Source organism: Manacus candei, unplaced genomic scaffold, assembly GCF_025592945.1.
Source record: "Manacus candei isolate 608988 ecotype Guabito, Panama unplaced genomic scaffold, ASM2559294v1 h1tg000028l, whole genome shotgun sequence".
Classification (NCBI taxonomy): Eukaryota; Metazoa; Chordata; class Aves; order Passeriformes; family Pipridae; genus Manacus; species Manacus candei.
Window position 1 is genome coordinate 34,048,982 of NW_026138076.1, and position 26,762 is coordinate 34,075,743.

General features: G+C 40.0%; 1 protein-coding gene across 1 annotated transcript; it reads right to left on the reverse strand.

The window, feature by feature from the left end:
• METAP1 (methionyl aminopeptidase 1) lies at positions 1-26,569 on the reverse strand. Its single transcript, XM_051789788.1, has 11 exons — positions 26,417-26,569; positions 16,767-16,818; positions 14,636-14,748; positions 12,833-12,893; positions 11,607-11,698; positions 10,797-10,880; positions 9,140-9,278; positions 7,278-7,409; positions 4,712-4,855; positions 2,324-2,389; positions 1-2,159 (listed from the first exon to the last, which is right to left on the reverse strand). Exons 1-11 carry the CDS (start codon positions 26,534-26,536, stop codon positions 1,999-2,001), a joined length of 1,164 nt encoding a protein of 387 aa, XP_051645748.1. The 5' UTR covers positions 26,537-26,569; the 3' UTR covers positions 1-1,998.
• Positions 26,570-26,762: the final 193 nt, after the last annotated feature.

Here is a 26,762-nt window from a genome sequence, read left to right on the forward strand (position 1 = left end):
TTTTGGATTACCAAGAGAAAAGAAAAAAAAAGAAAAGAAAAAAAAAAAGGTTCTTTCTGTTAAAAGCAGCTGCAACTTTTATTTTATAGACCAAAAATGAAGCCCCCCCCCATCATACACACACACATAGAAAAGGCAAGACCGTTGTAGCCATTCAAGTGAATGATATGGTGGGCAAACCTCCAGGACAGTCATCTCCCCAGTACATCTCATTCAACACAGGTAATTCCACTCAAGTACTACAGTCTGTTTTGTTAAAAATCTATACACACACACGCATATGCACACACACACGCTCTATATGCATCATTTCAGGTCACTTTACTGCATAATTAAAAATAATAATAAAGGTAATGAAAAGACCGCAATGATACTCTTACAGCAACAGAGGTCTGAGGCACTCAGGGCAGAGAAGACATTTTCTGGCAAATTTGGGAGTACACGAGTCCCGTTCTGTGAAGCACTAATTAACCCCTTTTCCCTAATTACCTAAATTCTGCAGTGCCACGGGGAGCCAAGGGTATGCAGTACTTCATGTTCTTGGGTCTGTGGCAACAAATCCACAGTACCCCTTGTAAAAGGTGTATTTTGTGCCCCATGATTGTATGATTTAATGTCTGCATTGGTTTATTTCTTGCATTACAGTGGTGTAAGACTAAGTCTGCAATGGGGTCTGAAAAATTTTTAATTACAATTCAGAAGAAAAAACAAATCCCCTCAGCAGAGAAACTAAAGATTATGGAAGGGAAATGAGCATGGGGAAAAAAAGGGTGGAGAGAAGAGAGGTCTAATCAATCCACTCTCCTTAACATAACAGTTTCCAGCTCATCATGACCCATTAAAAAAAATAAAGGGGTATATATACTAACACTGCCCACTCTATACCCAGTTTGAGGAAAAAAGATCAGTTTTCATAGCTGCCCCCCTAAGACTTTCCAAAAGCATGAAACTCACTCAACTGAGGGGGGGGAAATGACCCGTTTAAAAATTACCAAAAGAAAACAAATACAGCATTGAACACATTTCATTTTCACACACTCAGACTGGTTTTGAGATATATACTCATTTCACTGTAAGTCTTGCAAATCCACTCCCCCACAGCTACTGTGGATGTACCTTTAAAAAACGCCCCACAGCTAACACACGTAGGGATCCCATGAATCATGGGATCTTTTTGGTTCTTGTTTCATTCCTTTACCTAGGCAAGTCTGATACATCAGCTTCACCAAGCTTTTGGAGCGGGAGGCTGCCTGTAAGTACCGCTTCGCCAAGAAGCAGCTTATTCCAGGGAGCTGCATATAGAACAGAATTTATTAATTTTCTCTGTAGGAAGCCCATACTATCCAATCTCCATCAAGAGAAACAAGTCCTGCCATTAACACAGTGTGTCACCTACAGCTGGAATCACCACAGAAGCCATCAGCAGAGAGATGGGGACAGAAGTAAGGTAGCCTGCTCTCAGAAGTGTGTGTCTTTCTCCCTTCTGCCCCCTTCTCAACTGATAAACAAACAAGGCCCAGCCTATTAGAACAGTATCTGCAGAAGCAGGAGCAAGTCTTTGGAACTAGAAATGCTTAAAATCTCAGGTGCCACTCATATGCCAAGAGCAACAGGGCACACTGAAGTGGTGAAAAAAACCTGGATCCCAAAATATCAAGTCCCAGTGGGAAAGGTTACCCACACTTTTCTAGCTAATATCATGGCAGCAACAGAAGCAATTGTGGGTCTAATTGGAAGAAAGGTGCTAAAGAGATAATTAAAGAAAAAACAAAAATATAAGTGTGAATGTTGTAGGTAGGAGGAAAGAAGAAGATTCTTTCCATTCTTCTCTGCTTTTCCAGACATTGGGTCAGGTTCTTCAAGATATTCCTCTTATCTACAATCACTGAGAACAAAGTAAAGGATGAAATCTTTCTATTCTGTACTCTTAAAAAAATGCATAGTACAGAGACAATAAAAAGTATGCATCGTTCCGATCTCCCTGCTCAGCCTGGGGTCTCACTGGGACATGAAATGGGGACGAATGCTATCCAGCCGCCGGGTCAGGATCTCACAGCCTGTGTCGGTGACCAGGAGTGTGTGTTCAAACTGGGCCGATCGCTTTCCGTCTCTCGTCACCGCAGTCCAACCATCAGGCCATGTCTCATCTTGCCAACCACCTAAAAACAGAAATGGTGACTTTCTGCCAGTCTTCAAGTAACAGGTAACAGTTCCCCAAAGAGAACTGGAAAAATCTGCCAACTATACAGAACAGAACCAGCATCCTATTCCATCACTACTGAAGAGTAAGCAAGAGTAACCATTTTATTGCTAAATTGCTCACCTTCACAGATCATTGGTTCAATTGTAAATACATGACCTGGCTTCATGACTCCAACTGCCTTATTTTCTGCAATAAAATAAACACAAGTTAGAAAAAGGGATACCATCTTAGTAAATGAATGAATCCTTGTCCTAGAATAATACTGTAGAGTCAGAAAAGCCCTTCCAAGATGACCTGTTCACTTGTCCATTTTTACTTCTACATTAAAATTTCCTTTAATTCTTTCCTTTTCCACCCATCCTCCTAAAATATTTACTCAAGGAGCTTAAAATTAATTGCTGTCTTTCTCTCCAACAACAAGAATTTCAACTCTAGCTCTATAAAAACACTGAACAAATGTAATACAGGAATTTCTGCACACTTCTATAATGAAAAGCATTACTTAAAAAAACCAATAAAAAGAAGCACTTAAGATACCTAGAGAAGGCTTGAAACCTCCTTATTTGTTTCCACCAAGCCATTAGCTCCAATATGGTCAAAATATGACAGCAGTTAAGTAATCCCATGACTCCATTTATGCCCCCCTCATTACTCTGGGTAATGGGGTCATAATAGTGTCAGGGTGACAATGCTGTGTTCTTTAGCTAACATAAAATAGCAAAGAATTTCAAGGCACCCAAGACAAGAAGACAGGAGCTTTTTGATGTTATATGCACCAAAAATATTTACGTGGAGGCACATGAACTGAAGCACAGCATGACTCTAGGAGTGTAGTTTGACTGAAGAAAGGATTCAGCCCTTTTCCACTGCCCTGTTTCACCTAGAATGGCAGTGCAGCTTAGATGTGACTCAGCCTGAGGGCTGCAGGACTGCACAGGAACCGTCAGCTCCAAGCTACTTTGCTGCTGTAGACAATTTGCATCAATTTTTACACACAGATTCCTCATCCCCCTAACTCTTAATTGTGTAAATTTATTAAACTGCCTCAACCACGTAGACCCTTTAAAAATCTCAGACATCAAGCTGCCACAACAGCAACCAGAATATTTTTCTTTTACTTAAATGGTCTTGTCTCTGTCTCAATCATCATCTGGTATTTCTTGTCTCAACACTTACATTTAAGTTCCTGGTCTTCTGCATCTGAATAAATTTTGTCCTTTATTCCCTGTAGTTTTTATGGTTTTATTAAATAATTTAAAGGCTTATAAAATGAGCTTTTCGCTTTTCAAACTCCTTTCACAGTAAGCCAGAAATAAGCAGCAGCATTCTTTTTATCTCATTTTCTCATGAGCCTTTAAGTCCCTCAGATCTTTCCACTTTGTTTTTGTTGTGAATCTGTATTTAAAAATACCAGAAAAAAAAAATCCTACACCTTTCTTTTTAGTAACAGGCATATTTGCTCAATGAAGAGGAAAAAAAAAGTTCAAAGTTCTAAATAGCCAGGAAAGAGAGGAATTTTATTTTTCTCAGACTGAATTTTAATTGGTATAAAATGCTCTCCATCTCTGAAGAATCCAGATTTTCTTCATTCTACACAACAAAAAGTACACAACAGGAATCTTGATACCCTTTTACCCCACAATTAACAGATTTTTTCAGATGTTCTCTGAAAAAATAACTTAGGGAAATGATGACTTGAAAAGTCAGGAATCAGTAGTCTATAACCATAATGTGTTAAAGCTCATTAGGAGATGAGAAGATGGAGGCACCTGTCAGGTCTGAGGAAATAAGTGACCTGTCGAGGAAGCTTTACAGCTCAAGTGAGTGTGAACTGTTCATCACAGCTTCATGATATTTACTCTATCCTTAGTTATCCACTGGCATTTAAGTTTCCCTCCTTTGCCTCTGTGGATGCTGTTCTTAGTCCTGCTGGAAAAACTGTTACGGGGCCATGGGTATTTCCAGAAACCAGCACTGCTGGCATCATTCCTCCTCTGCCAAACAATATTAAGTTGTTTCCAGGAGTACCAGATCACAACACTCAAATGAGGAAACATAAAGAAACAGGATCTGGATTCAGACACAACACCCATCTATACTATCCAAAATGCCTTTTATTTACATCTGTAAATGGCAGTAAGTTTTTGCTTGGCCTTTCTAAGGAGAGAAACATTTGCCTGTTCATGTCACACACGAATGTCTAAGGGAATTGAGTTAAGAATTCAGGCAAAAACTTTGAGCACTTAACCAGTACAGATGAGAGCTGACACTTACCTCTGGTGTAGGTATAGACTGTTTTATTATATAATATATTCACCTTACTTAGGTTCATAGAGGATGTTATTGTACAGAGTTAAAAAACAAAGAACTCCCAAGGGCCAAAATGCTAACTTGATCATTGTCAGGCAACATGCTACTTTAACAGAATATAACCAAGAAATAAATCGAGTGCATTCACTGCAAACCCCCTCTTGTCTACAGGACAGCACAAAGGGAATGAATACTCACTGGCATAATGTGGCACGTTAGGGGCCGTATGGAAAAGTTTATGGATTCCATGCCCACAGTAGCTCCGAACCACTGAAAATCCATTTGCTTGAGCATGTTTCTGAATGATGTTTCCCAGTTCTCTGTACCGAACACCAGGTTTTACTGCAAAATTAAGGAGATATAGATGGAAATTTAAAGAGCTTCCCTTCAACATAACTAATCATCAAACACCATCTCTGTAGCACTCATGGCTTGTATGTCCTTCTGTTCTAATATGTAACTTCCTATGATCACTTAATCCACTAAGTACATAAATGAGTGCAATAACATGAGAGAGGGAGGAAATGGTCTCATATAAAAGAAAAAAACAAGAGAGAAAGAAGAAAACTCCTCTTCCACAAGAACACTATTTTTTTCCTTTCATGGATGCAAATGCTTACATTCAAAGGGTATCAAATTAACAACAACTTTTAAAGTACTTGTTAAGCTCTCACACCCTGAGCTGCAGTGCTTCTTGCAATGAATGTATGAACTATATTTTAATACACACTTACCCCTCTACTACTATGTGGAAAATGTACACAAAGGACTAAGAATGTATTAAAAAAAAAAAAAAGAAAAATGGGTATCTCTACTCTTAAGACAAGATTCTCAATGACAACGCTACAGCAAATAAGTGTGTTCGTATTCAGGGCTAACTTTTTTGACAAGCCCTTTGAGAAGCCTTAAAGAGTGTGAAATACCTGAAAATGGTGTGAGAAATTCACTTTGAGCACTTGGACAAAGGAGTAATAATACCATAAAAGCAACAATGTTTCATCCATCAGCTAATGAAGATTCATACCAAATGCAACCTTGAGCCACTAAAAATAAAAAAATCATGTAAATGCTTTTTCAAGAGCATTTGCAACTCCCTGAGTATATGCTGTTCCTTCAGGAGCCAGATGTCATGTGGTTGTGTGAAGCCACCTTAATCAGGGTTCACATAAAGCTAAAACTTTACATTAAGAAACCATTTAGTTCAGTTCTCTGCTAATGTAAGCAACTACAACTGAAATCTCCATGTTAAATTTACAGAAAATAACAAGAAAATCAGATTACTGAAGTGTGCATGCTTTTCCCAAAATTAAAAAAGTCTGGGGAAGAGATTAATCTGTTGGTTTTGTACCATCTCCCTTGGGCCTGACAGCACAAGCAACTCATTTCAATGCAGCAAGGAGCCCTCTGCTTCTCTCTCATTCAGCTCTCCTAGTTAGAGCTCTGCTGGTCCAATGCCAAGAAATTAAGATGATTTAAAGAGGGGAGAGGTGACCCTTTTTAACAGCTGAGACACTCGCTGCCAGAATCCCTACTCGCAGGCAATGTCTAAAATCCATTAAAACCTGTTACAGCATCTAAAAAGATGGTAAAGAAAACTTACAGTGAGAATTTAAATCTCATTATAATGAACACAAAGGGGAATTTCTGTCATAGTTTATACATCAAAGCCAGGAAATAAAAAGATAAGAGACAACACATGTAACATTTGCTATAAAAATAAAAATAAAAGTACAGGAGCAAAGATAAACATTGTTCTGGTTTAGCTCTGAAAAACAAAGCAGTCATTTCAGAACAATAATCCCACATAAACGGACAATCTACATTCTTCACAGCTCAACTCTGCAGTATTTTTGTTTGGATCATACAACGGATACACAAGACATCATTCCTATGGCTTTCTGTCTTTTCAGCTTGGCTGGCCATCTCCAAATTATTAACCAAATTTATATTCACTATAACTTTTTTTCATTTACTTTTGATTAAATGCAAGTTTAAAGCCTTCCTATACAACACCTTAAACTTCAGTCTCTAGAGGCCTTAAAGGGAGTAAATTATATTGGGAATTTTAAGAAGCTACAGGGTATAAAAGATACAGATGATACAAGTATTTCCAGGGACTTTGGAGATTTTTGTTTTTATTTTCAGAAGTTGAACATGACTGAGTTATCTCATTGTATGTCTCAATACAGCTGTCCTGAGTTATAACTAAGCAATATAGTTGAAGTTCTGTGTGTACAGATATGGATCTGTCTTCTCTGGCACATTCCCACAGCTGAAAATCAAGAGTTCTAACTTGCTTTATGAAATAACCATCATGTTTGGCTGGGGTAAAGAGATATGTTTAAGTGTTCAAAAGGTGTTTTACCTTACTGGTTGACTGTGCAACACCATACAAATTATAAAAGTAAGGTCTTCCAAAACACACTTTTGCTTGTCATATTCTCTAACCTGCTCACATCAAGGATGTATTATTCATCTAACTAACAGTCAAAAAAGGCTGTTTCCATGTAAATATAATCATCTGTGGGTCAGGTCAGCATTGAGTACATTTTTCTCATCAATTCACATTCCAAACAGGAGTTGCAACTGCTGCCCACAGAACTGTGTCATCTGAAGGATCACTGTATTATACAATATCTGCTGGTGACAACACACCAGTGCTTCTGCGTCTGGCAAGAGAAGTCACTCTGGGCAGTGGCAAATATGAGCAATCACATTTGAGAACCAAAACCTTAATGCTTTGGGCTCTGGTCAGAGGGTTTACCTGCATCGATAGCTTGCATTAGGCACTCGTAAGTTGTCTGGACAAGTCTCCTTGCACCCTCGTCAACTTCTCCAACATAAAACGTCTCGTTCAGATCTCCGTGGTAGCCATTGCGATAGACAGTAATATCCACTGCAAAGAACACAAGACATGTTGGACTATCAGCACCCTATTCCTCACTTCTTGATTTGTGAAGGGACAAACACAAACACATGAAAATGGGGTATTCTAATTGTGAAGTCAAGATTACTTCACAGGTGTAAACTCTTCCAGCAGAATCAATCTGTCATGCTTATCTTGTAGATTCTATGGAATTAATTAATAAGATAGTGTTTCACTGGTCAAACATCTGATGTAATAAAAATGACTAAACCCCCTTATAGAAGGTGTTCTCTAAGGCTGAGGTACAGCCTTGGCAAGCAAATAGCAGAGACATAAGGCACTGTGTAGATGAAGCCAATCAAGTTGATTAGAGGGATGAATGAACCTCTCCTATGAGGAAAGGCTGAGAGAATTTGGATTGTTCAGTCTGGAAAAGAGGTTTCGGGGTGACCTAATTGCAACCTTCCAGTACTTGAAGGGAGGCAATAACAAAGATGGAGAGGGACTTTTTACAAGAGCATGTAGGGACAGGACAAGGGGGAATGGTTTCAAAATGAAATGAGTAGGTTTAGATTAGGTATTAGGAAGAAATTCTTCACTGTGAGAGCAGTGAGGCACTGGAACACATTGCCCAGAGAAGGTGTGGATGCCCCATCCCTGCAGGTGTTCAAGGCCAGGTTGGATGGAGCTTTGAGCAACCTGGTCTAGTGGACAGTGTCCCTGCCCACAGCACGAGGCTTGGAACTAGATGGTCTTTAAGGTCACTTCCCACACAAACCATTCTATGGTTCTATGAACTGAGCCTCTTAGTTTGGACTCCAGCAACGCCAGAAAAGCTGGCAACAGTAGAGAGCTGTGCAAAAGCATGTCATCTTTGAAATTAAAGAAAGATAAAAGGAGCTTGGCACACATTGTTACATGTACACTACAGCTCAGAGCCATCAGCCAGACCAAACCTCCCCTAGAAAGGGGCAGCAATCATGAGACTTTTCCTGAAAAGGCTGGTACCCACAGCACTGAGATGTAGACTTAGTAGCTATTATTACATGCTAATATATATCAAATATCTGATCATCTAAAATGATTCCAACCTGCTTCTAGAGGTAGGCCAAAGCCTGGGACCTGCTAGATATTTATTTATGGATAAGAGAAAAACAAACCAATGCAATAAAAAAAGGTGCAAGTGTTTGTACGAAACAATTATCATTAATTTTTGCTGCCAAACCAGGATGAAAATGAAAACAAAAAATGGTTAAGTAATTTATAGAAGTATCCCTCACCACCTAAGAAGGTGTAAGTACCTTAAGTACCATGAGCAAAAAGCAACTGGTACTGTTAGGATGCTCAAAAAAAAGGATATGTTTTTCAATACACACCTATACCATGCCTCACCATTAGGATCCTTTACAGTCATCATAATCATCATGTCCATAGCAAAACCATAAGGATCTAGAGCCATCTAATTAAGAATTCACATAGAACTAATCCAGCTGAATAATTCAGTACACATTTTATTCACTATATATATATATATAGTCTGGAACAACTGGGCAGAAGAATTATGAAGCCCTAAAGGTGGATCAAACTTTGCAAGTTATTTAATTAAATAAACTCACAAATTAAATTGGTAAATAAGAAAAAAAAGGTTCTCTTAAGAAGCTATTTCAATTACGTTGCCTGCGAGTGAAAACTCACCTCACTGCATGGTTTTAACTGAACAGAAGGTAGAAATGTTAAAGGTCAATTTTCACAGCACTTACCATTAACAATATCTCCTTCCTGCAACGGCCTCCTGTCGGGAATTCCATGACAGATCACTTCATTCACTGACGTACAACACGACTTAGGGAAATTATAATAATTCAGAGGGGAAGGATAGCAATTCCTTGCAATACAAGCCTAAATAGAGAAAATACAATTTACACTTTACATTAGTAAGTTCTGTACAAAGAAAAAAGGTAGAAAAACCATAAAAAACAGCTTTACAGTAAGAATGATAGGCTGAAAAGCAGTGACTCTTGAAAATAAGACTCTTCAAGCATTTCTTGGTATTACAGTATTTTGTTATGTTTTGCATTTCTTACCAGGACGAAAGTAAAACTACTTCAATTTTGTTTCTGCTCATTTTTATGTTCAACTACAGATGCTGAAATATTCAGGTTTAAAACAATGCACGGCAATATTTATTCAGTTAAAAAACCAGTCATTTTCAATTACTGTTTTTAAGCACCTGGTCTAAAACTCTTAAGTATTTTTGCAAGACACACAAGCAAAGTAACATTTAGCACCACTCTTTCACCCCTAGCTTTAAAACCTTAAGCTGCTTCCCTGGCACTCTAATAACACTTTTGGTATTTTTGCAAAATGGACACATTTTATATATACTTACATATACATACATACATACATACACTTTGTGACGTACTGAGCAAAATACTGGAAAAAAATATCGTGTTAACTTTTTTTTTTAATTTAAAAAAATAATACTGTTTTAAAACTGCAAAGTATCAATTCAGGATATCAGTCAGTATCAACAATCTGCCACACAAAAGTTTCCAGAAACTGCTGAGGAGGGGTAACATCATTTTAACTACTAGTTCTTCATATCAGACATTATGGCTAAGCAAATAATTTGGTTTTTAATGCAGTTCAACAGAAATCTCCAGCCTAATGAAACCAGAGTAAGTTCCTTACAATCTTGGCTCAAGAGCTGCAAATGCAGATAAAAAGAACCACAAAGCTCTCTAACAAACTTAACCCTGACAGAATCGTTGCCTTCCCCACAGTGGACAGAAGCATCCTCAATTATCGGACTACTTGATTCATAGAAAAGACAGCAAAGAAAAAGAAATCACACAATTCAAATATCTATGAACAGTTAAGCCAGGAAGATTCTTGGACATGTATTTCAAACACTTCACTGGACTGTGGCTTTAATTTGTCTGACTGTACCAAAAATCTTGTTTCAATTCTCTCTGAGGCACCTCAGTTTTGATTCCAATCATAAATAACTAAACCTTCTCCTCTGTACATTTTAGCCAACAACAGAGAGCACAGGAAATCCATGGTTTACAAATTATATATAATGATATCTGTGGAGCAAAAAGGGTTTAGAAGAAAGAAAATTATGATGCTAACTGAGAAAGCAGGTGAAGAAACTTAGAAGAAACCTGAAGCCAGAAATCATGGAAGCTGCTGATACAGAGAGAGGCCCACGAGTTCCTAACTCATTTTGAATCTACCATTGTGCTGGAGCACACTTCTACCATCTGCACTACCCACTAGCTTCAAACTGGGAAACAGTTCAAAATAAAGAAAAGGAATTCATGCAACAAAGAAAACCACACGACAATCATTCAAGAACAGAGACAGCAGAAAGCACTTGGAAACACCAGAAGAAAAATAAAATAATCTTACTAAATGGACAGCATGATCAATTTCTTCAGTAGTTACTCCTGGTTTCACCATCATGGCAGCAACATCCAATACTTCTCTAGCAAGCTGCAAATTAAACAATTTAAAATAGAGTTAAAATTGATCTATTGGCCTACTTTTAATTATTTAAAATAGGCCAGGACTACTCTCCAGAAGATTAGCAACTCATTTTGACAGCTACACTGAGATTGCTAGGAAAGCTGTGTGTAGTTGGGCTCTAGAAAGACTTTGAGACGTCTCCAGGTTATATTACTAAACCACGTCTGTGAGATTTGAAAATACCCCATTTAAGACTTTGGCCACAATTTCCTTGAATACCATAATCTTAAATCAGACTACCTAAATATATTTCAAAATTTGACTTCATGCACAAGGAAGTGATTACAACTGAACAGCTCTTTTTCAAAAATTGTTAGGGACTGGGCTTTGTTTTGCTGTTGTTTTTTAGTTTTTACACAGTACTCCAAGAGAGGAAAAAGTTCTGTTCTCATTTATGCACTATCAAACATATTCTTAACAGCAACGATGTCTCAGCCACAGATTGTCTCACTAGTAATAACAAAGCCAGGAAACAGATAAAAGTCATCTTTCTGCTTGTAAAACAGCATACTGTGAATAAGGAGCCGCAAGGAGAGAAAAAGCAAGAAAACATCAAGTTTCCTGAACTATTTTTCAGTGCTCTACAGTGGTTTGAAAGCTGGTACTCTCAAACGTGCTGTCACAAACTGGTAAAATCACTACAGATTTTTAGAGAACAAAGGCACTTTGAAACGAAAATCAAAACCCCCTTACCCTACACACTACTCGCATCCCTTCTATATCCTCAGATGACAGTATTTTTATTTGAGAGGTTCCTTTTAAAGCCTGTTCTGATTCAGACATTCCTGAAAAGGGGGAGGGGGGAGGAAAAAAAAAAAAAAAGAAAGAAAAAACCCACGTTATACACAGAGGAGTGATTAATCACTAAGTACGTCCAATCAAGCAACTTCCTTAGTGTGCCAATGGCAATGAAGTACAGACTTTCTCACCACAGACTAAAGTAACAAGCCTACCAAACAATAGCATTATCATCATTATTCAGATTAATTTGAATTCATAAACCTTCCACAATATTGTAATGCCCACATGTGCTCAGAAGGCCCATTCACTTACTGCATAAACACAATCTTAAAAATCAGATTTACACGGAAATTATTTTATTCATAGAAAATTATTTTTAGCTGCTTTTAGAAAATAAATAGTAATAAATAATATTCTGAAAGAGCCATAAAAGATTATATGAGCTTGTGAATATATCTGGTTATACTACTGCACTAATCATCTGATAAAAACATGTAAATTCTTCCTAGCAAATTCCGTGCAAGCTCAGCTTTATAGATGAACGACACCCTAAAATACAGTATTTTGTGTTGTTTAAATACTTACATTCTGTAAAGAATAACTAAAGAACAGCATAAGATTAAAAAATAATGCTAACATACTTTATAGCTGCTCTTTGGGGAAATACAAAGTACAAATACCGATATCAAAAGGGGAAAATATCAAAACAAACCAATAAGCAAGTAATGCATTCCCTCTGTGTCCAAAAATAGCTGGAACTCATACATGAGTTTTCTTCTGGGGGTTGCTTACTGCAGGTTTTTCTTTTGTTATTTCATAACACATTTTCTACAGTTACACTGATGCCACTGAGAATGGCTTAGAATTCACCTGTGACAGTCAACTAATTGTTATTTGTTATGAAGTCAACAACAGGACTGGGACTTGTATGTTTAGGGTTTTTTAAATTCCCTGAACACCTCTCAAAGATAACACAAACTCTGGACTTCCAAAAAATACTTGTAACCATTATTTTTGAAAAATCAGTAAGTTAACAAGAGGAAGAAGTAAAGTGAGAAAAACAGATAGAAGAGGTTCCCTTCTCCAGTATCTCCTTCGTGCTTTATAGGCTTTTTTGATTAAAAGGAAAATAGAAGAAGAGAAAGCAAACTCCATAATTGTGATTTGTTTCAAGTTACCTAGTGGATGATCAGCATAGTCTGGTCTCTGAATATAACTTGGCACAGGTCTTGTTGGCGTCTAAATAAATCACAGGCAAAGCTGGTTAGGTTGCAAGAACACTTACTATAGTCACAAAAACTCATGCAGCAAAATTAAATACAGTAAAATATGGCTAAGTCCACTTAGAAAAGGTTGTGAAGTATGCAAACACTGCAGAACAGTTCAAATTTTTATTTCTCAAACACTCTCCTGTTACTCTTTGTTGCCTTCATATTATACAACTTCTAGTATCCAACTCCACGCCTTTGTAAAAATCAAACTTTTATGTTTAAACTAAATTGGTTTTATAACATATTATCCCTGTTACACTGCAGTGTTTTTTCTGCTACTTTCCAGAGTACAAGTGCACTGGTTCCAAATACATCCTTCCTCTCTCTAGCAAGATTGCTATTTCTAATCATTGCTGTATTCATTAGCACTAGTTTCGTTTGCATCAGTCCTGCAGCAGTCAGAAGACAAAAAAGCCAATGTTCAGCAATAACATCAGTATTACTTGACCGGTGAAATATCCAAAACACCCTTTTCTCCAACAACACTAACAAACTCACGTGGGCTCAGGCTCTGTTAATCTGTTCTCTGATAAGCCTGTAACAGATGGAGAAGACTATAGAGGGGATGCCACTGAGGCAGCATTTCCAGCACAGGCCAATTAGAAAAGACAAATGTAAGCAAAACACCACTACTCCTGTAAAAAAGCTTCGGCTTATTCCATATACAAACTTGTACCAATTCAAAAACACACCTATACTGAGGTCATCATCTTCTAAACCCACCTTTCATAGACAAAGATCTTACTGACCTCTTGTTATTCTTCAACATTCTAGTGCTGGAGATTACTATAACCTCTGTTCCTTCAAAAGAGCTGTTCACCAGTTCAGTCACCAGGTTATTTCAAACCACTAATGTAAAATAATATAAAGCCATTTATTTAAACTTTAAATTAATTCACCTGAGTTTTTCTGAAAATAGACTGCTTCATAATTGGCGAGGACACTAAACAGCTAGGAGACATCATCTGAACTAGCAGTAGCTTTCTTGCAAAATAAATGCCAAAAGATGCAGCTAAAAGGTATGAGCTTAAGCCTGTTACTGATGCGTGTTACCTCACTTCTTTAATTTGAAATATACCAAGAGACAGAACAAGTTAAATCAAAATGAACCACAGTAAGGACAGTCATATATGTCCCTGCCATCAGGTTCAGAGTGCTTAAGAAGCTTGCCTCTCTCAGCTAAAATGTGGGAGGTAATCAGGTCAGGAGTGGTCCATTAGTTGCTACAGAATCATAGAATCAACTGGGTTGGAAAAGACCTCTGAGATCATCAAGTCCAACCCTTGATCCAACACTGCCGTGGTTACTAGACCATGGCACTGAGTGCCACATCCAGTCTCATCTTAAAAACCTCCAGGGACGGAGAATCCACCACTTCCATGGACAGTCCATTCCAATGTCTGATTACTCTTTCTGTAAAGAATTTTTTCCTAATATCTAACCTAAACCTGCCCTGGCAGAGCTTAAGACCATGCCCTCTTGTCTTACTGATAGCTGCCTGGGAGAAGAGACCAACCCTCACCTGGCTACAACCTCCTTTCAGGTAGTTGTAGAGAGTGATGAGGTCTCCCCCCAGCCTCCTCTTTTCCAGGCTAAAAAACCCCAGCTCCCTCAGCCTCTCCTCACAGGACTTCTGTTCTGTGTAGCAATGTAGCAGTTCTATGTAGGAATGTAGCAGTGCTGGAGTAAGGAGTGGCACCTAATGCTTACCAGTGGATAGTGTGGCCTGAGTTTACCAGTATATCGATACCCAGACCAGGGATTTGTGTTAATGTCACCCTCCAGGGTCCATGAAGACACTTCACGCTTGGCTTTTTCATCTTCTGAAAATACAAGAAAAAGTGGGAAAAAAATTGCAGCAGCAAGATGAGTCCTACTTAAGAATAAGAACTGTGGGGTCTAGAAAATGACTTAGAGGTATGTAAGTCTAGATCTGACTCGTTCTGGCATTTTAGACATTGATACATGAAAGCGTAACTAGCAGTTATCATTTTGTATTGCCCTTATGTTCTTCGCATTTGAAATTCACAATTTTCCAACTCAATCACAAACTGGGGAACGTCAGGACTTAATGCACAAATGAAGTGTAGCAATTAAGTTGTTCTTCATTTGTAGTTTTATAATCTAGTGCTTGTTTTCATTCCTGGGAAAAAGCATATTTCTACAGAGACACTCACTATCCCTTCAATTAACACTCTTGCACATCCTTTTCTGTGATCTCTCTTGGCATCCAGTGACAGAAATGACCTGAGGTGGGAAAGAGACCACCCAGCTGTCAGATTCAATACATGGAGCCTGCTACCTCTCCAGATCTGATGAAGGGAGTGCAGGTGCTGCCACTTCTGCATTTCTGGACAAGCACTGTGCACACCTTATAAGATGGTCCCAAACTGCTGGAGGTTCCCAGCTCTCTTGACCTTGTGAAATTCATGCCTGATGTGGTCCAGTGACTGACTTCATTCACAAATAACACAGTCCTAAGAGGGCAGATTGAAGATGTTTATTTAAAGGCAAGTAGATTGCAAGCATTACCAAAAGGAGAAATATTGACTCAGAAAGAGGAGGTAAGGGTTAAGAAAGAGCATGGTAGTATTAATCTTTAACTCGTAACATGATAACTTGTTTGTTTTCTCTTTTTATATCTCACCAGGATGAAGAGATGGCAAAAGGTCTGCCATACCAAGCCCTAACGTGAATTCCTCAGTCTCTGTGGCTTACATCTGAGCCATCTGCTCACATGATATTCAGTTTAGATGAACCACTGAGAAATAATAATTTAAAAATCCAAACTTTTTCATATCCATGCAGATGCAAAGTAATAGGATACAAAATGCAAGTGTGAACTATGAGATCCCTACACTGGGAAGGCAGAACAAAGGAATACATTTGTAATTGTCTGTACTACTCAAACCTATCATTCGATATTTATTATGGAAAAAGGAGCTTTACTGGGTTTTAGAAAAGGAGGTAAATTATTCGAGGATTTGAATTTCTGACGTCCTACCACCCTTTAAAGCAGGGCTTAATGAAGACAGGCAGGGTGATGGGGGAGAGGAGGCAAGGGGGGCAGAACTGAGGACTGCTCTCTTTTTGGTTTTAAACTCATGGGGTATTTTCACTACTCAGGTAAGGCAGAATCTACCAGTCTACTCGTATTTGTGTGCCAGAGCTACCGGCTGTAACTAAGGCATACAGATACTCTTATTACCTTTAAACACAGGAAAATCCTAGTTATGACACATCCTCCTATCAATGGCTGCACCATGCACACAAGCATTTTCCCTTTTTTTTCCAAAGGGGTACACTCCAAATTGTACAGAGCAGCTGCACTCTGACTTGCTTGAAACACACCAAGTGTCTGATCACAAAGACTTCGCACAGACGTTTCCCACTTTATTGTCTTTTACTGCAATAGACGCCAAAATGCTATGAAGGAACAAGTCTGAAATAATGATTTATTATTCTCCTTGCCCTTTATTTCAGCATCCTTCTTTCTCTGTTCATACACCTGCCAATGTAGCTCAAGCAATAATTCATACAAATAGAAAAGTGTACAGAAAGAGAGACTTCTGTGCACTTCTGTCTCTGAAATTTTACACAACACTTTAGATTACTGCAAACTGGTCAAAACTTCAGCCATGCAGAACCCAGTGCCCCATACCTTGGAAAAAACCCAACACCATTCTTAGACAGAGAAGCACAGAACAGCTGAGGTTGGAAGGGACTTCTGGAGGTCATCTGGTCCAGTCCCCTGCTCAAGCAGGGCCACCCAGAGCTCACTGCACAGGACAAAACCAACTCAAAACAATATTAAAGCGGATTAAAAAAAGAGTGAACTTACTTGCTTTCTTGTGTAATAACTTGTGAGTGGCCCAGCTTCCCTTAAAGCACTCCTAGAATTGCAAACAAAATATATAAATACGTGTTTTAAGTAGCATTAACGTGGTCATCCTCACAAAATAGAGAAGCAACTGTATTTTAAAAGAAAACTAGAAGAGTGTTTTTATTAACCCTTGTAGCAACATGCATGAAACTGCTAGTCTTAACAATAGAAAATACTACATTCAAAAGTTTATTAACCAGAATAGGCAGAAAGAGCAGCCAAACACGTGGTAGTGAAATACATTGACCTAATCTTATATACTAAATACTGTCCCTTTATCATTTTAATGAGTAACTAAGCACCATGGTTGCTCTGGGTTGGCTGAAGCACAGAGTCTATCTCTGTACATGATCTTACAGCATTGCAGCAGGCAGGATGGTCCTCCCTTGGCTCCTACAACCAGCCATCCCCTCCTGCTAACTGCATCCCTTCTGCCTCCTTCTCCAGCACAGGAAAGCAACAGAGATCAATCAGCACAATCACAGGGGAACTAATGAAGTAGATTGAAGGGTGGGAAATAAAGGTTGCTGAACAAAAATAGGAAATGGAAAGAAAAAAAAAAGAGAAATGTGAAATGGAAATCAAGAAAAGAGTGACTGTGGAGGAGTCTGGCTTTTTCTCTTTTTTCCAAGCAATAAAAGAGCAGTGTCACAGACAATGAATCAGCAACGGGGCAGATGGAAATGGCTGGCAGCTGGAGAAGAATAAAGAAAGACTAAGAGGAAGGAAAGACATGAAAAAAGAGAGAGATTTAAGCAGAAAAGCTGCAGAAGGCAGCATTAAAGGTGATCCTTTAAGGTGCTAATTAGTAAATTACTCGAGTTTGTAGCAGAAATTCTAATTGAATGGCTACATGCACTCAAAACAACCATTAGGAAACAGCTAATTCCAATAATTTACAATAAAGAGGCAGGAAGCAAACTGTTTTCCTTTATAAGGAAAGACAATACTAATGCTGAATCATCATTGTAGAACTACCATCCAGAGCCAACAACTGATTCAACCTAATGTATACAACACTCAAGCAGTCCAAGACAACAAATCTGTAAACTAAACCCAGTGTATAACATTCTACCCCTGCTTCACAGTTGCTACTGAGTGGTCTTAGCTGTCTGCTCCTGTCGAGCCATCTTCTCCCCTTTTCCTCTTTAGTTCTCGCAACCAGTAGTTACCAAAATGCCTCCACAAAAACACAGTAAAGTGGTGCACAAGTACACCCACGTCCAAAAAGACCCTGCTGTGTGCTGTTTCCCTCATTACCAAAACCAGTTGCTTGCTGTCTTCTGCTTCCTACGCCACATACCAGGAGTCACCACACTCTCTGGACCAGCACAAAACGTGCTGTGGTGCTACGAAATGGTCTGTCTGTGCAACAAGATGCTCTGAAACCAACACTTTGGATGACCAGAGAGAATGTCACTTTGAATGAGCAGCAGAAGGTTTTCCTGTACAACCCACTGCATACAGACCTTTGCAATGCACTAATTTCTGTTTTCTGTTGGAGAGCTGGGAGAAAAGGAGCAGGTTTTAACTGAGGCCTATTTAAAAAAAAGAAATTAAAAAGCTAAAAACGCTATTTTCAAGGACACCGGAAGCACCAGTATGGTTTTAATCCCCTTTCAAACATGAGGTCTCTGTTCTGAAGCAGAAGGATTACAAAACTAAGGACTTAGAGCAGCTACCAGGTATGCAAACCTAGAATCCACTTATTTGAATATAAAAGAGCATTTGGTGAATGAAGATGTACATAAGCTGTGGTAATTCCTGGCTGTAGTTCATTCTCTCCTTCCCTATGGAATTTTGGGATATACTCTCCAATGTTGTTCCTTTGTCCTATACCAACAGTCTTTTCCTCTTTGATGGCCTATAGCCAGAAAACACCAGGCAAACACGGCACCACTGACAGTACCATAACCTGACAACAGGCTCCGTTTTGGCTTTTTATCCCCTGCAGCTGCAAACAGCCTAAGAGGATCCTGCATAAGGCTGCCGTAAGCCTGAATTTTCCCAAACACGTTTCCCAGATTCTACTTGCCCTCTATTTCTAGAGGAGCGGCAGCTCCGTCAGAACTCCTAGAGCACAGCTCCACAGGAGCTGCTGTACAGTGGGACGTCCCAGACACAGGGAGATGTGGACATCCATCAACTGCAACAAGCCCAGCGAAGCAGTAAGTCTGAAGCATTTTTGTGAGCACAGCCTATTACATGTGCAGTGTACAATTAACGAGTGTACAATTAACGAGTATCTCTGCCTTGGTCTGACACCTTTGGAAGTCGCTCAAAGGATATGCTGAACATCCACCTACAACCCATCTATTTTGTGTAAGATCAGTCATACGCTTCCTGTAAGCACCGGACTTGCCGGGTACACACAAATTATTTATATTCAACAGCTTACTGCACAAGCACCACGTTGCACATGACTGCAGAGCTCTGCCTTGGCAATTCCAGATAAAACTATGGCAGCTGTCATCTCACGGGTTGGAGAATCACAGCCCTGGCAACAAAGCACTACCAAGGTACCACTGCACATTGCAAGCACCCTCACCTTCTATACCTCAGACTTCCTGACAAGCTATGGAAGAAAGCTGCTCTTTCTCTCCACCTGGGCCACCTTCTGAAAATTTTTTTGAAAAAATGATGCTTTTCACGGAGCCTTCTCCTGAGACATCTACTTCAATCTTCCTATTACCATTCCTGTCTCCTAACGATTCTTCCATGTTCCTATGCCCCTATACAGGTCAGGATAGAAAATTTTCAATGACTAAATAAAACAAACCTAGAAAAAAAATATCCAGGGTGATTTTTAATATTAAAATTAAGAAAATGAAGATTTTTTTTTTCCTGATATGGTGAAAAAAGGAACATGTAAGACGGCATGGCTATATTTTAAAATATTAAATAGCTTCATGGGGGAAGTACGCAGGAATAATATGAATTTGGCTTCAAGTTTCTTGGAAGACTTTCTGGATTTAATTTCAAAAACTACATTATCCATCAGTATGCCTGATATTAATACCCCCACCCTTCTTACCTGAAGCATTTTTCTTTTTATGGAATGTGGCTTTTATATAGCGAACAGGACAGACTTGGAAACACTGGAGAGGACTGTACAAGAAGAGAGGCTAAATGTACGACAAAAATGAAGGTAGAGGGGTAATCCTTGATTTGTTTAGAGCAATCCTGAGTACAACTATTCTATTAGTAAGAAACCTTTAACAACATTTCTGGCTTCAAGCCGTTCTTAAGTCAATCCCACCAGTTCTGTGTTTACAAACAAGCTCAACACAGCGTTCATCAGAACCTGTGCATATATGAAAAGGTAACCAAAGGCACAACCAGTATTACCATCTGGAAAGATTCCTGCTGGATCAACTTGTGCAAGCCATGTTATTGCTGTAAATGATTTTTACCTTAAGGACTCAGCCCAAAATCTATTTACTGGTTGAAATATTGACAGAATCATTCAGCATAGCAGAATTTGTTTTACAGTACAGTGCATTTTCATTATTAACACAATGATCACTACTAAATAACTTAAGCTTTCTTTTTTCTTTAAATCAGCCATTGAAAGAACAAAACAAAACCCTTTAAAAGAGTTACTGAACTAATTAGGAAAAAAAATTCCGTGCTATGTTTATCGTCATCCTTACAGTAATAACAGAGAGTTTCTTATTCTTTCAGTTCATGTATCCATGCAACCTGATTAAGAGGTGAAAAAGTACAGCCAACTGCAAATTCCAGAGGAGAAAAGGATGCTAAATCAACCAAGATTAGGAGACTACTACACTGCAAACCTCTGTATAGCACAGACATAACCAAACTATATTTAAATAAGCCACCAGAGAAGTTGTGGACACCCCATTCCTGGAAGTGTTCAAGGCCAGGCTGGACGGAGCTCTGAGCACCCTGAGGGTGTCCCTGCCCATGGCAGGGGAGTTGGAACTAGGTGATCTTTAAGGTCCCTTCCAAACCAGTCCATTCTATGATACCCAAGCACAGGAAGCTATGAAGGCACCACAGCACAGAATTCAAGGCATACTCATAAATGGTGTTTCTGAACTGCCTTTGCATGGGAGTAGTTCATTTAAAGTTAGCTCTGGAAACCCTCTATCAGCACTTTCCAGCCTTAAGGCTGGCACTCCTCTTCAGGCTCCCCTTCCCCTTTGGATATGGTTTCTTTACGCAACCCGGCATTCGACACTGTCAATACACCTATTAGCAGGTATACAAAAACCACCCCACTGTACAGTTAGAGAGAACTTGTGTCCAACTGTCACAAAATTACTGCCTCCATCCTCTGTGCTCATCATTTTAGAGCCACTGTGATGAATTTCCAAAAATACCTATTTTATAGCAAAAAAAATAAAAAAAAAAACAAACGAAAGAAAAGACAGTTGGAACCAAGACTGTGGGGACAGACTGTCTGTCTCTTTGCATGCCATTACACCCTGAATTGTAATAGACAAACATCTAGGAAACAGTGCCAAGCAGTACACTGTATTTAAAAATATTTTGAGCAATCATTTTAATTGAATTTACACATGTCCTTTAGAATGTAAAATTGTCTTGGGCTTAATCTGACATCATGCCGTTTTGCTTAATGAGAATTTCTAACCAAATACCTTGAAGGTATGCAAAACAGAAGACAAAAAACCCCCACTTAAGTACAGCATTTATCTGAAGAAAAATGTAAGGCTACCAGTGATAGATAGATAGATAGATATAAAAAACACACAATACAAATTAACTGTACATTTTATCCATAAATACAAATATGTCGAGGAATGCAATAGGTAATGCATCTGATGTTAAAATAAAACAGTTGCTTCTTTTCAGCATGCTGAAATCCTTCTAGGGCGGTACAAGCCCGCAGAAACAGCCTCTGGCCTGAAAACTCTGTACAAAATTCCCAAACTAGCCTAAGCAGCATACATGAATAGTCAGTTTTCCAGAAAAGTCAAATATGTGTTTTCAGATTCAAGTCCAATGGAAGCAGTTATACGCAGCATGTTGGTATCAGATCAGCTTTCTCCTTCATCTAAAGCCTGATCTTAATCTGAGACTCCTAGATCCCACACAACTGAGCCCTTCCTTTGAGGAAGGGACTGCATTTTGCAGCTCTTCAGATTTACAAAGATATACAAGTGATTTTTGGGAGTAGTGAAGGAACAACAGAACAAAGAAATACAAACTGGACTATCTTTTCAGTATATTCAACACTAGCTCAGAAACCCTGCCTACAGGAGTCTGAAGTTTTACTCTCAGAAGGTTATGAGGGCTCAGGTTTTGTGCCTCAACAATAATCAGGCATTTAGCTCAGACACAGGTATTCATGGTGGTTTATAGGCAATTAAAAATGTCAACTTCCTGATGAAGGAAATCTGTCAAAAGATTTTCTAGAAGATAGTATCTGCTGAGTGCCATTTATACCTGAAGTAATCCCTATGTGTTGCAGTTGGATATGAGCAGCAGGTTTTAGCCTGTTTTCTGCACATCAAAGAACAGTGAACCAAGAATGAAATATGGCACTTATATGACAGAGGACAAAAAATAGTTCCATCCAGGTCCACTGCTCCCCACCTCCCACCCCCAACACACTGATGGTGAAAGGAAACAGCAAAGTGGGAGATGGGACAACACCAGTCTTCTCTTCAGGACCACAATTTTTCACAAATTACTGTGACCTTGAGTCACACGAGCATCCAGTCCACACCACAGAAAACCTACTGCTTTGTTCAAGACACTTACACAGATATAAGTAGTATGAGAGAGGAAGTTTTCAGGAAAGCAACACAAAATCTTTAACAAGAGATCCATTTACCATTAAAAGGTTTGCATAAAAATGGTAACTGGAGATCTCAAGAACAGTCACTACTTTCCCCTTCTTTATCATTAAGCCTCTTCTGGAGGAGACATGGAAGAAATGTAAATTGTCCATTTAAATACAAACTGTTTATGTATACTACATACAATTTACACACAAGTGACTGTGTCTATAAGGTAGATTTCACAATAGCAAATTCATCTTAGCAAGAGAAACAATATGCCTGAGACGCGATGCTGCACATCTGTGTTATTTCCACATTCAGAAGCTAGCCTGAATTACTCTATCTAAGATGATGAACACATACAACATTGCAGTAGCTCTCTAAAAGAAAGCAAGACAGTGAAAGAAGGTAGCCAGTAGTGATTTACTAGCCTAAAATATTATTAAGGGTTAACAGCAGACAGAATCCCAAAGCAGAACAGTCCCTCATGTTATATCTTGAAGCAAAAGAAAAAAAAATTATGCCAAGGTTCAACACATCACCTCAGAGCTCCTCCACTGCTAAATGCCATCCCTACCCTGTCTCCACTACCAGTTCAAAACCTCTCTGTTAGGCCAGAACCTGGCTGCCTTGGCCCCCTTTCCATGTATGAGCACAAGCACAACTATTATTCAACAGCTGTGCTCAGTTTCCGAGGTACCCCATAGCCAGACAAGAAACAGTGTTGGCTCAAAGAAATCTCAGAGAATGCTGAAGTACTTCAGCATGAGCATTTTCAGGGCACATTAGTGAGGCATATGTTTTGATGCAGAGAGGTGGGAAAAAATAAATTACCAGAATAATAGCCTTTCTCAAGGAAAGGAGAAACACAAATGATAAATCCACTGGGGAAATCATTGTCTTGATGCAATCTACTTGAAAAGTTCAATTCTTTATGTGCAATAATGAAAAATAATGCTTAATCAATCTCCACACTTCACTGAGATTCTCAGTCCTATACTTCCTGCATTTTCTTAGCAAACTTATATGTTACTAACTTATAATCCACATTGCTTCATGTTCGTTACCTTTCTACATCAGTACACACTTTCCTACTGTTTATTCTTAGCACTGGAGAATAAAAACTCCTACAAATTTGGGCTTAGCTCTGACTGGAGTTTTGGCTGTATGAAAAAGTCCTTGTAGGCTTCCAAGTAGTTAATTAATAGAGCCTGTGTCCATACAGATGCTTTTACCCCTCAAGGAGACACCGGTAGCTTCTTGCTCCCACCCCGCCCTCAGCCCAGAATAAGTGCCTGCACACCCAACTAACACCACTGCATTCCATAAGGACGGGTTGACTTTACAGCTGGGCCAAACTGGGCCACAACACTCTTCAGCAGCATGTTCCCCAACTGTTTTATGACCCTGCAGTGCACAGCTTTGGAGAGCTAAACCAGCAAAAGAATTAATGCAAGTGCTTGTCCTTCATTAAAAGAAAACCCTGAAAACCCCAGAGGTGGTTCAGCTTAAGAGAAATAGTAGAAGTGTGCATCGTTGGGTGCTACATAACAGCATGTGCTGTGAGGTGGAATAATATCCTAGGTCTGTCCACTCATTAACTTATCTAACAGTTATTTATGCGTGTAAGACCACAGTGGAAAGAAAACCACCAAAGAGAGAACTTAGGAAAAGTTTCACAGATGATAACCAGTCCACTGCTGTCAGTTGAAACTTGCTGGAAGTTCAGAGAAAATTTCCTGGCTTTTAATCTCCTTCACCTGTCATGTGCTTATCTGAGCAGGCAGCCAGGTCGTCAGCAGCACCTCACCTACCCCTCCTGCCTGTGCTCGCCAGACACCAGTGGAGGACTGTCCAAGGCTCCTCCATGGCACACACACCAGATGATAGATGAGGAGAGCTGGAACCTCGGGGCAGTCCCGTACTGGGCCCCACAGAAGGTACTAAGGAGGTGCTGAGGGTACTTGCTATGGAACATGGGCACTGCATGACGCTTCTTTCCTGTCTTTAAACAGGCTGCTGTTAATTTCCTTCTCTCTTCGGTAACACATCGCCCCAAAACCTTCAAAGTACCTTCCATGTGCTTACCTACTTTACTGATCGAGGCACAATTAGGAGGAATAACACACCCAAGGTCACTCAGAAGTGGGATTCCCAGTTCAATATTTTAGTTTCTAGGCAGGACAGCTTTATAATCATGTAGTCAGTTATCCAGCAGCCTATTTTAACAAGCCAATAAATATTTCAGGTAATTCCCCTTTTAGCTTACAACAGTAGCAGATATTTCAAAAGAATTAAACCCTAATATATAGATAACAAAAATCTCTGCATCCTATATGACATTAGCTGATTTGGGGACGGGAAAGAAGGAAGTAAAGATGTAACTAGAGCTCTTCATATTGCCCTGTTTGGTCTGTTAAAAAATAGTTTTGTCATCACCAACTAATATTTGTATATGCTGAAGATGCATTATGATGAGTTTTATATGAGACATGTCAAAACGGGTAGTAAAATGTAGAGCAAATCCTCCGAGCCAACTACAAGCTCTACATGGGAACTAGAGATATAGAATCGTCAGAAAAATTTTGAGTTGCAGTCGATGTAACTTGGCATTGATTTCCAGCATATGGCAGAGAGACTTATGGGGAAAGTACCAGAAACTGTGCAGTGGGTGTGTCACATGCACGTGGGAAGTTTTCCCCTAGTTCTATGCAAACTATAACTATCAGTTTACACCCTAACTCAAAAGAAAACCCTGCCAAATAAATAAGTAAATCTAGCTGATGTGACTGTATGATTTTCTTATGTTAATCTACAAAACTTCAATGATTTTACCCTGGGTTATAATTGTGACAAGGAAGGTCAGCTGTAATCTCTGAATTAAACATGTGTCCTCCCTGATTTTGACAGAAATTACACATACATAAAGTTCAAAGGATTGGATCATGTATCTTACTGTGCATTGCAAAGTTAATAAAAAAACCCGAAAATACCACCCACAAACCAAAAACCCCACTCAACAGTCATAAGACAGTTCTTTCTATTTAAGGACCACACTCCATTACCACTGTGGTAATAGGTGAGGATGGCCGAGGCCTACAAAATACATTTAATTCTCTAATTTACACGGAGGAGCTGATGGCTGTATGACAAGTGGCCTAACCTGAACCTCCTTGTTAGGCACCTTTAAAGTAAAACATCAAAAGATACATATTAAAAAAAAAAAAAAAAAAAAAAAAGAGGAAAGAAAACGGAATTAAAGAAAAAAAGGAAGAGTATAAAATAATTTTCAAAAAACCCTCATAATTTAAAGAAAATCTGTTTTCGGAGCAACAAGTCTCCCAGTGTCTGTATCAAAACCGAGCAACTCCAGAGCCAGAGCTGCTGCAGACACAGACGCGCACCCGCTGGAATTTGATGAGCACGTCTCATTTTGTCCCACTAAGCCATTATTTTTAAGGGGGGCACAGGGACCACAGACACCTCCAGGCAGAGGAACCCACGTGCCCCCTCTCACGAACGCCTCGGCTGCTCTTTAGCCCGCTCAAGTCCCGCATCGCCCGCGGCCACGAGGTGCGACGGGGCTCCCGCCCCGCCCGGGGCCGCCGGCCCGGCACCCCCGGCACCAACAACCGGGGAACCGAGGGGGAACTTCGTGCGGCGTCCCTGCCCGGACCCTCCTGCCCGGCGCTGGCCGGGCCCGGGCGGGCAGGGAGGCAGAGCCGGGCACGCCGGGCCGGGCCCGGGCGGCCGGGAGCCGGCGCGGGGAGCTGGATCCTGCGCCCCGCCGCACGCCCGGAGCGCGGCAGCGCGGCGCTGGGGCCGGGGGAACCTCACCTGGGAGCAGAAGTAGGAGCCCTGGATGCCCAGCTTGAGGCAGGTGGGGCACTGGAGCTTGGCCTCGCTGCTGCAGCCGGCGGTCTCGCACACTCTGCGGGTCTCCACCGCCGCCGCCATGCTGCCGGGCGGCCACGGGGGAGGAGCCGCCGCCCGGAGCTGCCGCCGGCTGGGGCGGGCGGGAGAGCAGCGAGGGAGGGCAGGGAGGAGGCCGTGAGGACTCAGAGCCCGGCCAACCTGAGCTTTGGACGCTCCCGGTCGTGGGGCATCCACAGCTTCTCTGCGCCAGCACCTCACCACCCCTCGCAGTGAAGAGGGTGTTTAGAGGATGTTTAGTGTGTGGAGA